The 13019-nt window shown below is 40.5% G+C and overlaps 1 protein-coding gene across 1 annotated transcript in view; it reads left to right on the top strand.

Annotated features, from left to right (window-relative positions):
- LOC134540286 (uncharacterized) overlaps positions 1–13019 on the top strand; it is a 354516-nt gene that overhangs the window by 215868 nt on the left and 125629 nt on the right. The window contains exon 7 of the mRNA XM_063382944.1: positions 1649–1717. Coding sequence (XP_063239014.1) covers positions 1649–1717 — 69 coding nt within the window. The remainder of the gene's footprint in view (positions 1–1648; positions 1718–13019) is intronic.

Here is a 13019-nt window from a genome sequence, read left to right as displayed (position 1 = left end):
AAATAAAATCCTGCTGCTAAAATCCTGCTGCTAAAATCCTGCTGCTAAAATCTGGCTGCTAAAATCCTGCTGCTAAAATCCTGCTGCTAAAATCCTGCTGCTAAAATCCTGCTGCTAAAATCCTGCTGCTAAAATCCGGCTGCTAAAATCCTGCTGCTAAAATCCTGCTGCTAAAATCCGGCTGCTAAAATCCTGCTGCTAAAATCCGGCTGCCCCGGGGCCTGTGAAGGATGCGCGCGCCACGGTAGCGGAAGCGGAAACAACCTACTCGCCTAAGAAACACTGTTCCGCGGCAACTCGTGCAGCTGAAACCAGTGGACATATAGAAATTTGAAATTTGGTGGAAATATTCATTAAGTGCCCTAGGTTCATTTTTTGTTTTGTTTTAATTCCTTCCCTGAAGGGAAGGGTGGTAAAGTTTGTATGAAGTGAAATACCACTCAGTGAATAACTCATCAGTAGAGACCTGCAAAATTCGCGGATTCATTCGGTGATAGGCTAGAATTCAAACACATATACCTCTTAGATAATTTTGCTATTGGCTTACTGTTCATCTGGACGAATCTCAACCAGTTATAAACCCTCAACCAAAGAAGGATCGAATCACAGACAAACCAGCTGAGACGACTTACAAGTCGGCAGCCAATGAACTTGCGTTATTTGCCAGAGTGTACAGGGGTATGTGCAGTCTATCCTGAAGGCCATCGAAACCGCGAATTTTGCAGGTCTCTACTCATCAGTCATCACGAATTCGAATTCTCCGTTACTGTAAAGACCTAGGTACAGACTTGAAATTTAGGCACGTGTATTCCTTTTGATATGTAGACATCCACCGGGAAAAAAATTAATAGTTTACGAAAATCAGCTCCCAAACATTAAAGATCAAAAGTTCACTATTTTTCAACGCTATTACATTGTTGATGTTTTTTTTTTCTTCGGCTTCATTGCAACGACTATTGCATTGTCGATGCCTCTTGCGTCTCCTGGGGATGTCTTTTATTTCTTAATTATTTACTCATTTTTCATATTTTATTCAGCTACCAAGAAATGTTATGGTGACGCGTAAGGGAGGGGAGGAGGGTTAAAAAAAATTAAAATTTTCCCGTCTTTAAAGTATATGTCCTACAGACTTGAAACTCGGCAGGGGTGTTTTTTTATATATAAGTATATATAACATACAAACTAACTGAGGACGAGATTTCCCAAAAAAAAAAAATCAGCTCACTAAGGGTGATTCAGCCTGGACAGCACCGGGTAATTTAGGACTTATCGTTTCCCCACTATAATCTTAGTTATTTTATTCGGCCCACCGTGGTGTCAATGGTAGAGAGCTGTAAAATTCGCGATTTCAAATCCCTAAAGGAAGACTCCATGATCCTCTATGCACTCGTGCAAATTACATCTGCTGATTGGTTACCGACTCGTAACACCTGTTGACTGGAATGATAGTGATTCGCTAATTCTTCGGTTAAAGATTTTTCATTGGCCCAGAGTCTTTCAGATAAACTGTGGCCCAATCACTGGAGCAAAATAATGTCAAAAGTATTTGGACTCTATCCTATCGCGAAATGAATCCGCGAATTTTACAGGTCTCTACTCATTGGTTCAGTTGTTCTCGGGCACCAATGAGGTTGGTTCTTGTTCGCAGGTCGTCAGAGCGGCCAGCCCTGTTCTACTGAGGGTGATCGTGCTGGGGGCCTTCTTCATCTACTGCACCGTGAGTAGACCGAGCTCATACGTCCATACGTACGTCCTCGTGCGCGCTGACACACCTGGACGTGTGTTCCCCGCCCAGGCAACACCGACCAGTTTTACAACCCAACTGTTCAATAGTATAGGGGCAGGCATTTTTCGCGAAAAAGCTCTGAACACTTATAAGACTGCAACAAGGTATACCCGCACATGTGGTTTTCTTCCTTGTGATTGGCGGCTGTCTGCGAGAGACGTCGTTGCCTTATTTGACCGAGCCACTCAGGACGCGTTTACCTCCACACTGAATTACTGTGATTGGTGTTGGTTACAATCGATATGTACCTGGGGGGAACTCGCCCAATCACGAAACACAGACGCTGCTACAGTGTTTTAACGTTCATCTAGTCCCGAAATCTTTTCGCGAAATCTGCGTGCCCCAATCAATAGACATACCCGGGCGGTGATGCTGTGACGGGGTCGTGTCTGCACATGTGTGGGGCAGACAACGACGAGGCTTCGTCGCAACAAGGACAGCAACTACAGAAAGACAACAGATTTGGACAACACAAGTGACCACAGACACGTATGAACTGCAACCATCTCGTCGTCGTGGTAGCCCACTGAGTTCGTCTGCGCGGTGATATTTTTGAACTGAAAAGTCTAAAAAGCGATGGTGCTGCCATCTCTAGTAATTATTTTTTCCCCGTAAAAAAATTGTATCGATGGTTGCGAAAACGAGTTGAAATGAGTTGAAACCTGTTTCTAGCATCGCGCAGGGCACAGTTTATCAAAACGGTCGCCGATTTGTTCCCTTTCTGGGATTCGGTTTTGGAACACGTTATTTAATACGTCCCGCGAGCTAAGTTAACGGTTGTGTCCCGACATTTGGAGACGTTTAGTTCTCTTTTTTTCTCTGCGGTTGGCGGCAATGTATGCTGGAGCCTAGTTCAAGGGGAAGCCTAAGATGTACATCAAGTTCTGTCCCTGCCCGAACACGCCCGAATATTCACCTTCGGCAAACCTCGGGTTTATTTATACCTATATATATTTATATTTCTCTGTTTATTTTAATGTAGCTATGCTAACCTAACTAACCGTACATAATATTTTAAAGTGTTTTAATGTAGCTAACCTAACCGACCACTTTTAATATTTTAATTCATTTTTTCCTGCGCAAGTATAAAACAATTCCCGAGGTTGGCCGAAGGTGAATATTCGGGCATGTTCGGGCAGGGACAGAACTTGATGTACATCTTAGGCTTCTCGGGATCCAGCTTGCGGAGTTTAGGCCACTAGCACCTGATTACTTATGCAGAGGACATTAACGCCCTCCGTCTTCTGTGGGAGGGCTTATGGCTGGCGTCCTACCGCATCTAATTAATTATTAGCAAGCTGACTCCCCAGGTGGGAGCCTGGAGCGAGTGTCTTTCCCGCCTGACGTCACACCAGACAGAGCGATTTAAAAAAAAGGGAAGGGGTTTATTTGTAAAGTCGGTTTACGGACGATAATTTTACGTGATAACGTCATAAGAAAATATTGATGAAAAATTGCATACTTTTTAATTTTCAAAAATTACTTACTGTTTATTGCAAAATTTAATTTAAATAATTTGTTCAAATATAATCACGAACAATTAGTTAAAAAGGCCCGCCGTAACCTGTTTAATATTATAGAAGATTTTCTCGCACGGCGGTTGGCCGGTTCTTGCACGCTCGGCTCAGGCGGAACGTGACAATGAGTCATGCTTTTTCGTGCGTGCAGCCGGCGTTCATCGATTTATAAGACGTTTTCACGTTAAAAATTGCGGAGTGGTGGATAGTTCTGCAGGTACTTAGTAGTCTAGCGTGTTCCTAAATAAAATAATGGTACTTGAAAACAACTTGCTATAGGATTATGGAAAAGGTTGACCGAGGAGAAATAGATTATAACAGTGTGCATTTACTGTAATTTGTTTTTGTAAATAGAATATAAATATTCATGTAAAGTTACAGATATGTGTACATCTACATGACAACAACAGTATCACTGCAGTTATACTGGGTTCGGATTCTTAGTCGGGCTTTAACGCTTTGTTTTGTCCAATACCATCACAAGTAAACCCTTCCATGAATAGCTCTCCAGTATTAACTACGCAATAATACCCCTAATTAAATTAAATTATCGCTAATTATGGATGATTCTAATATCTATGGTTAGAGACCTGTAAAATTCGCGGATTCATTTCGCGATAGGATAGAGTCCAAATACCTTTGACATTATTTTGCTTCAGTGATAGAGCCACAGTTTATCTGAAGGACTCTGGGCCAATGAAAAATTTTTAACAGAAGAATTAGCGAATCACGATCATTCCAGTCAACAGGTGTTACGAGTCGGTAACCAATCAGCAGATGTAATTTGCACGAGTGCATAGAGGATCATGGAGTCTATCCTTTAGGGATTTGAAATCGCGAATTTTACAGGTCTCTATCTATGGTGTAAAAAGCTATGACTAAATTGAACATCAATTATAATATAAAATTATGCGGCAATTTTCATAAGAAGTACCCAATATTGTAACGAAAAACCTGTTATCATATATGTAAAAATAACCCTAGCCATGTGATGTACAAAGTTGCACTATCTTCTATGTAATATTACAAACTAAATTGGTTTATAAAGGAATCTTTTTTAACCGAACAGAATTTGTCATCATGATTTAAAATTAATGGAATATTAACACAGTGACCGACATAAATTATTTTAACCTCCATATATTCCTCAAAATTACTAACGGGAATCCCATATGTTAAATATGTTACAGATCATAAAACTAAATAAAAAAAATTTAAAAAATTTAAATTTTAAATACCAGTTTTTCCCATGAAACAGCCTTAAGGGGCCCGTCTAGTCGGTGGTATGTGTGTTAGTGAGGCGGGATGATAAGTGCGACGCTCGCTGGTATTTCTAGCGCGGTATCACCTCTAAGCGCAAGGCTCTGAACTGGCACGCAGTCTTCTCGTCGTCACAGGATAACTGTGAGATCTGAGCGGTGACCGTAACATCACATGGCATGGAAACGAAGGTAAAGGTGTAATTCAAGTCCCTTAAATGCTTTCAAGGTTCCGTACGGGTTGTTATACGCCTAAAAATTACTCTGAAAACACGCCTTTTTAGCCATTTTTAACTCTTCTGAAAATACAGTTTAAAAACTTGATCCGAAATCAAAACTACTTTTTGGCTCTCAGCGAATTCATAAACGCATCTCGTAGACAGACCCCACTCGGATATCTTGAGCAGTTTTCAAATCACGTGGTTTTGTCTGAAGCTCTGCGCACCGCGTGTGTGCACGGGTGGGCAGGGGCCTTAAGTCATCACTCCGGTGGCCGGGCGCTGCTAGGGCGGAGTCTGGGCGGGATCGGACGTCGATCGCAATCACAAGGTTCGCCGGCCTGGAAGGATCGCCTTCTGCCGGTGAATCCCGCGCGTCTGGGAGATACAGGGGAGTCCCCTTCACGATGCCGCCTCCCCCCCCCCCCCAACCCCCCTCCCCACACACAGACACCTATGCATCGCTATACCGTCCATTTCCACCTTTACTGTGCTTACTAACTGGCTGTGACACAAACTACACAATTTACCAGCGAAATTTCAGGCGCTTCTACTCCCAAATCATGCACAAGTAGTGCTTACAACTGTTGAAACAGTCGACGGTGTGTGTGTACTTAATCAATACGGTGACCGTGGAATGTTTCGAGTTTATGTATATGTTAAGTATATGTATATTGTCTTAAATCACTGTTCGTGTCAACTGTCGTAAAATAAAAAAAAAGAGAAGTGACGTCAACTTCCGACTTGATCACGCTAACTATCAAAACAACAGCTGGACAAATTGATCAGTTATTAAATTGAATATGTACTGTAATTCGAATAAATCACATGGGTATGTACACACTGAATTAAAAAAATCGACTGGAATAAAATTACATTATTTTTAATATTATAATATTCTACAAAGACGCTTCAGTAATGTATAGACTAAGTCAAGTTCTATAACAATTTCAATGACAAATAAAAAAATATGCTTAATGTTTATTTAAATTTATTATTTTTATTATTTATTAAATAAAACTCTAATAATTTATAGTGAAAATAATTTTTTGATAAGTAAACATAACCTTAATTATATAAATACACTTGAAAAAGTTTACAAACATATTTTGCATCACAAATATTCACAAAAAATAAAGTTTTAATGATATGAACCAGTAATCAATAATAATAGCTAAAGTATATGATTTAACTATAATTTCTTTTTAATTTGTATGTAGCCTTTTTTTTTCGTGATCCTGTGAAAAATTTCGTTGCATGGTGAGCGCGCATCTTAAAAATTCACTCTCATCAATTTTTTTTTTCGTAACGTGCCTGAAGAGGTATAACTTCAAAAAAATTCATTAAATTATGAAGTTGTGTCTAAAACGTGTTGTGCTCTATGACGCACGTCTGTCATCAGAGCCGCGCCGACACAAGGACAGCGCTAGCTGACGGCAGGTGCTGCGCTCTGGGGTGAGAGAGGATCATGTCCATTAAAATGTCGCGCACTTAAGCCCCCCGCCCGGTCGGGCACACACGCGGTGTGCAGAGCTTCAGGAAAAACAACGTGATTACAAACCCACTCAAGATATCCGAGCGGGGGTCTGCTTACGGAAAAGCATTTAAGAGTTCGCTGAGGGCCGAAAAGTGCTTTTGATTTCGGATTACGTTTTTCAACTGTATTTTCAGAAGAGTTAAAAATGGCTAAAACGCGTGTTTTCAGAGTAATGTTTAGGCGTAAAACAACCGGTACAGATTCTTGAAAGCACTTACGGGACTTGCATTACAGCTGTATCTTCATTTCTAGGCCGTATAATGTCACGGTCGCCGCTCATGCGCACGACGAGAAGACTGCGCGCCAGTCCAGAGGAGACACCGCGCTAGAAGCACCAGCGAGCGTCGCGCTTATCATCCCAGCCTCGCCGACACACACACACCCCTGACGAGGCGGGTCCCGTAAGGATATGTGCTACAGCTTCAAGCGCGATGGTTAACCGCCGTCGCCTGCTGAGCCTCCTTTACGCCCTCGGACGAGGCACCGTCGAGAATAAATTATGTCTGTCTTCGCGTGTCTCTCCCACGTTTATTCCTTATACAGAATGTTCAGAAATTCTAGACTAAAATTTCTTAGGTTGGAAACAAGGACGTGAATTTTTGATTTTTCAACGCACGAAAAAGGATTACTCATTGTCCCGTTACGCACATTGTCCCATTACACTCATTGTACGCTTGCGCCGCATCTATCTCTCTTCCACTAGATTGGAACAACCATAGATTTGACTATTTCGAGGCACATCAAACTTGAAACACTCCCATTCGTTTCCTTCTTTTCCTATCATCGTCCTATCCTTAACAGAATAACACAAATTGGAAGAAGTTAAATAGCAAACATGTATAAAAGTAATAGTAAAAAAAATCTCTTCGTTAAAGTAATAAACATATTTCAATTAATGAGTGCAAATAAAAGTAAATTTATCAATTAAATTGTAGATTTCATTTCACACTTTCTTTGTATCCATACAAAATAGTGATAATTCAATACAAATGATTCAATTTTATTCATAAAAGTATGCAATCATTTCATCAATGTTTTGTTATGACGTTGCCACGTTAAACTATCGTCCGTAAACCGACTTTACAGACAACCACTTTTTATTATTATTTTGTGGTCTAGCCATTATTTTTAAAACCGCATGAAATCAGAATAATGTCACAAGTAAATTTTTATACACTTTGTTATACGATTTAATTGAACGTAACTGGTTTTCAGGTTGGAGGTCATCTCATGCATTAATATTTTTTTTATGTTACTTACTTTTCTGTATCTAGCCTACTGGTGAGAGTATAAATACGACGGATTTTATTTTTTACAATAAATAGAAAATGTTTCGAGTTTTACATTTGCAACTATTGAGACTCAAGTTCATTGTGATAAGGAGAGTGAAAGAACATTGTACTTGTGATATTATATATATTCATCCGTCGGGAATGTGTTTGTATAATAGAGGCGAGATAGTTTAAGAGCCCTTAGAACAAGACTTTAAAAAAATAGTTTACTGTGAATAATACTAGTTAAAACATTGTTTTTTTTATTGTTTTACTTTTGCTATATAGTTTTTTTTTTTAGTTTGTTAAATGATTTACCGTCTTAAACTAAATTTATCTCGAATACACCTTTTGTTGTCGTTTCTGCCATTTGTTTTGTGTGTATTGGACTGCAGGGACTTTATAGAATTCAAAAGTATTGTTTTTCTTTGTTTATCCTTTGAGGTACTTTTATTCAACTGGTTCGCTAATTCGTATTTTTTTTTTTTTCACTCGTGCTGGGCAATGTGAAACGTTCATTGAAATTCACAAGGCAGTTAAAAATTTTGTGTGCGAAAAAAAAAAATTAAAAAGGAATGCTTTTATGGTACACGCTTCAGATGGCAGCAGCGTCAGAGAGGGTTGTTCATTGAAATGTTATGCATTAAGGTCGGCTGCACCTTCGAAAGCCTGGAAAATTGAATTTAACGGGTGCTCGAGCAGACGGTATGGTTGGGGGAGAGGGGGGGTAGGAGGGGGTGATGCGTTGCCCGCCAACTCGAAACCACGGCGCTGGCGGCTCAGCCAATTACGGGTCGTTGGCGAAGCGCTCGTTCGAGAAAATGGAATCAGATTACCGCGAGGCCTCAAATCTCGCAGACCGCGCGAAAACGCGAAACAAAAACACGAACCTCCATCTCGCGCGCTGACCAGTGAATAACACACAGCAGCTTAGGAAACACATTGATACGATTTAATAATGTGTGTAGGGGCAGGCATTTTTTCGCGAACAAATCCGGACGCATATTAGACTCCAACAAGATTTACCCGCACCAACAGTTTATTCCTTGTGATTGGCGGCCGTCTGCGAGAGACGTCGATGCCTTGTTTGACCGAGCCACTCAGGACCCGTTTGCTTCCGCACTTACTTACTGTGATTGGTGTTGTTAACAATCGACGTGTACCTGAAAGAAACTCGCCCAAATCACGAAACACAGACGATGCTTTAACTTTTAGCTAGCCTCGGTTTCTTTTCGCGAAATGTGCATGGCGCCTAATAACGTGTGTAGGGGTTCGTAAGGGATGATTCCCGGTTTAAGTTTTCCAATCACAGTTTTATTGATTAAGTACTAATATTTACACTAAACACAAATCAATGACACTTAAAAAAAATGTTTATCAAGTCACTCAAAGTTTTGCAAGTTCCGCAGTTTGCACTCCTTATGGCACTCACCGTTGCTGAACTCCGTCACTGAACTCCGTCGCCGTGTCAAACTCCGCGTCGCGCCACTCTCAGGCGGGGGGGAGGGGGGGGGGGTCTCTCACCCTCTTCGCCGCTGTCGCACTTCCCTTCGGTCGGGATCCGCTCGGGACTGTCGCGGCTCAAGCACCCAGGGGCGTCCTTCTCGAACCGACGAGAGCATCTGTGACGAGCCGCGTCATCCCGGACCGAGACCCGACGCCCGAACAGTCCAGAAGGGCGGCGTCCATTCACGCCACTCCGCGCGGCGGCCCGCGGAATTCCCAAGGCCACTCAGCGATGGCTGACGGCGCCGAGGCATGACGATGAGCGGGGCGCGGAGGGATGAAGACGGGGTAGCGACGACCCTTGTAATCCTGCCAGGCGCGCGCGGCATGTCTTACGTCAGTGGCGGCCACGTGGTACCAGCTCCGATCCTGGCATCGCGGTCTGGTCTGTCGCGTTCGTATCAATATGTCTTTTTTTATGTAACACTTAACAAAAAAACACGTTACAGCGAGAATAAAGTTTTTTTTAAATGTTTAAGGTTATTTTAGTAATTTATTTATTTTATTTATTTATTTAATTTGTAACATGCCACACCAACAGCACAAGGCTCCAACGGTGGGTACAACGTTTAGGACAAGTACAAAACAAATACAGTAACATTATTAATACTAGAACAGAACAAATACTAGAACAAAACAATTACAAGAACAAAACAAATATTAGGACAAAAATACAAGACAACACAACACAACATAAAAATAGCCATATGAATACTTAAATTTAAAAATTCAAAATGTAATAGAATTTTAACTTATATTGTGTGCCGAAACTTTATAGTGTTAACTGTTAATTAATTTTAACAAAATGGTCCAAAACCCGGCGTTTAGGATTTTTTCCAAGTCTTTTCCCTTTTATCGGAGCCGTTTCTAATAGTAAAAATATGTCCTGTAGTTTCGTGCTGCTAAATTGCTATCTGCATTTGTTGGTGGCAAGCAACGTTTACGAGTCAGGCAGCGAATTCTAGCGGCGTGCACAGAAAGTAAGTGTGTGATTTCGCATCCGGATATTTTTGGTATTTTAAAAGCGAATATTTCGTTTATCAGTTTGTTTTTACGCTCTGCATTATTTCTAAACAATTCTGCTTTGCATTTCCTGTCAAGAGTTTTGCACTGTAAGTTTATTTGCGACGAGAGGTTATGCGTTACACATCTCTGGGGAGTACTAAAAGACCAGCTTACGTATTTTTTTGACGTGATAACGTCTTATAAATAGATGAACACCCGCTGCACGCACGAAAATAATTTTTCGCTCCGCCTTAGACGAACGTGAAAGAACCTGCCAACCACCGTGCGAGAAATCTTCTATAATACCAAACAGGTTAAGGCGGGCTTTTTTTAAACTAATTGTTCGTGATTATATTTTTTAACGAATTATTTAAATTAAATTTTGCAAAAACTGTAAATAATATTTGAAAATTAAAAAGTATGCAATTTTTCATCAATGTTTTCTTATGACGTTATCACGTAAAATTATCGTCCGTAAACCGACTTTACTGACAACCCCCCTCCCTTTTTTTTCGTTCTTTGTTAGGAACTCCGTGAATTCAGTGTAATTTGTGGCATTGTGAGCGCGGTGCAATTTCCACCCTGCATTCAGCTCCATCTTCCGACATCCGCACCTTTGTCACACACCTAGTTCCTTCCTGCGGCAGTGCTTCTTCCCTTGCACCCCCCTCCCCTCCAACCCCCCTGGCCGCAATGGGGCACTTGCGTGTCTCCCCGATGTGGGTCTGTCCTATTTCAAGGATTCTATATTCCAGGAGAAAGATTCAAGGAATAATATTACAGGAAATAAATTTAATAAAATTTTCAACACTGACAACCTCTACAGTTGAATACGTCAATTTTTTTTCCTTCCTTTATACCTATATTGGCATTATTCCCTTAGATAGTGTACTTTTAACATGCTTTTTCTTGGCTTCTGTGACTTAGTCTACCTGATGATGGCAGCTTCAATGACTGCCGAAACGTCGCAAGACAATTACCTGACACGACCTACACCCAGAAGCCAAGAAAATGCAGACAATGACCGTGAAAGCCTACGATCTTTATTTTCTTTTAACATGTTATCTATCTATATATTTATGTAAAAATGGATGTTGATACATAAGACGTTAATAAACTCCGACACCGGTTGAACGAATACCATGAAAGTTGGTAAATCGAAGTGTTTTTTTTTTCATGTAGAAGGTTTTTGTGTAACTCTCCACTAGATGGCGCTGCAGCGCATCGACGTCTGTACTGTTTAGCCGACCGCTATCGGTAAATTCATTTTCATAAAAGAAAATCATAGGTCACAGACATATACACAGTGGGTGTGTGTCATTTCTCTATGTCCGCCACACAGTCATATAGTAAGGGTCTGCTCCGTCTTGCAATATGTGTTCGGATCAACGATTCATTTGTGCTAATACTAGATGTCTGGTGTAAGCGTATTTCGTGCTGTAGTAATCCAACTAGCTTGCCTGATAACTGCTATTTAGTAGAGGTGTTAGGCTAAGCACAGTCCTGTCATTAGAGGTCACTAACCATCCTCCAAAATCTAGTATTATACCGTACTTTGGTTAGAAATAAGTTCCCAACATCAATGGTTTTGCTGTACTTCGAACTACCAGTGTTCTAACTGGAAATAACATTTCCAGGAAAACGTGTTCTTACCTTGGCCTTGCCATATTCCTGACATCGCACCTGTGGGGTTACGTGAAGATCGGCCGGTGTGTTTCGAACACCGATCAGTGCACTTCTTGATCTGAAGATCATTATCAGGAATGTGATCTGGAATATTCCAGCAAACATGTTCCGCAGATCGTGGCAAGGGATGGAATATCGTCTAAACGTTCTCCGTGCAACACAGAAGTATATTGACTAAAATAAAACTTGCAGAGCTTTACTTTAGTGAATTTTACGTGGATGTCTCAATCAGTTTTAAACTATAAATTATCAAAACCCCTAGCAGAACCATTTAGACACACCAAACTGAGTAAAAATATTTTTATTTAATTGTAAATCTCACTAAATTAATTGACACCTGCTCAGATGTTTTGTGTTGGTAAGCCTCGAATTGTTGCGTCCAATTAGTATAATTATAAACCCACGATTTCTAACTAGTATACTAATGAATAATTTCGTGGTCAATATAAAAAAAAAATTTACACTATTACATCTATGCTGTCCTCAAAATTGTATGTTAGGTCGATTGGATATTAGGTCGTTTGTGAATAAAGTAATATATTATATTAGTTGAGTGACTCTATGTAGACCTAAAGATTTTTTTTGCTATTGAATTGTCCTTACACTTAGGTAATGTTCTTTTTTTAATGCTTGTACTAGAAATTCAGTTTTATGGTCTTTTGAAGACAGTTTTTGTATTCACCACGAAACATTTTGTTCAGCACATTCAAACAAATATGTTGTGTATATTCCCTTATACTGTACATGCGCTGTAACTATTTCCACAAAATACTTTTGTGTAAGTGGATTCCCACAGATATCATGTGGTGAATATTAGGTTTATCTTGGACGTAATAAGTAGCACGATAAAATTATTTTGTTCAGGAAAATAGACTAAGCATACCAAAGGATCGATAGTCCACTGAAGAATATTCCGCTGGCTTGCATTCATTTATAAGAAAATGATTTAATTTATGAATGGTTTTTTTGAAATGATACTAAGAAACTTGTGGCGATTTACAACTATACCAGCGGGTCGAGCATGGTTCTTTTCCTCGGCACCGTCATAGCGACGACGCGTCGCCGGTATGACGGCGGAGTTATGACGGCCGCGTGAAAATGCGAGCACGGATCCCATCGTCATATCTCTCCCGTCATCGCTAAGGCGCCTTACCTACGACGGCTTGCCAATCGATAATATGCAGAGGTTGGCAGTGAATTTACAGAAAGGATGTGTTTTATTTGGCAGTTGGTG

This window comes from Bacillus rossius, chromosome 16 (assembly GCF_032445375.1).
Source record: "Bacillus rossius redtenbacheri isolate Brsri chromosome 16, Brsri_v3, whole genome shotgun sequence".
In the NCBI taxonomy this organism is placed as follows: domain Eukaryota; kingdom Metazoa; phylum Arthropoda; class Insecta; order Phasmatodea; family Bacillidae; genus Bacillus; species Bacillus rossius.
Note: the sequence above shows the minus strand (reverse complement) of the source record. Positions and strands in the feature narration are given on the sequence as shown.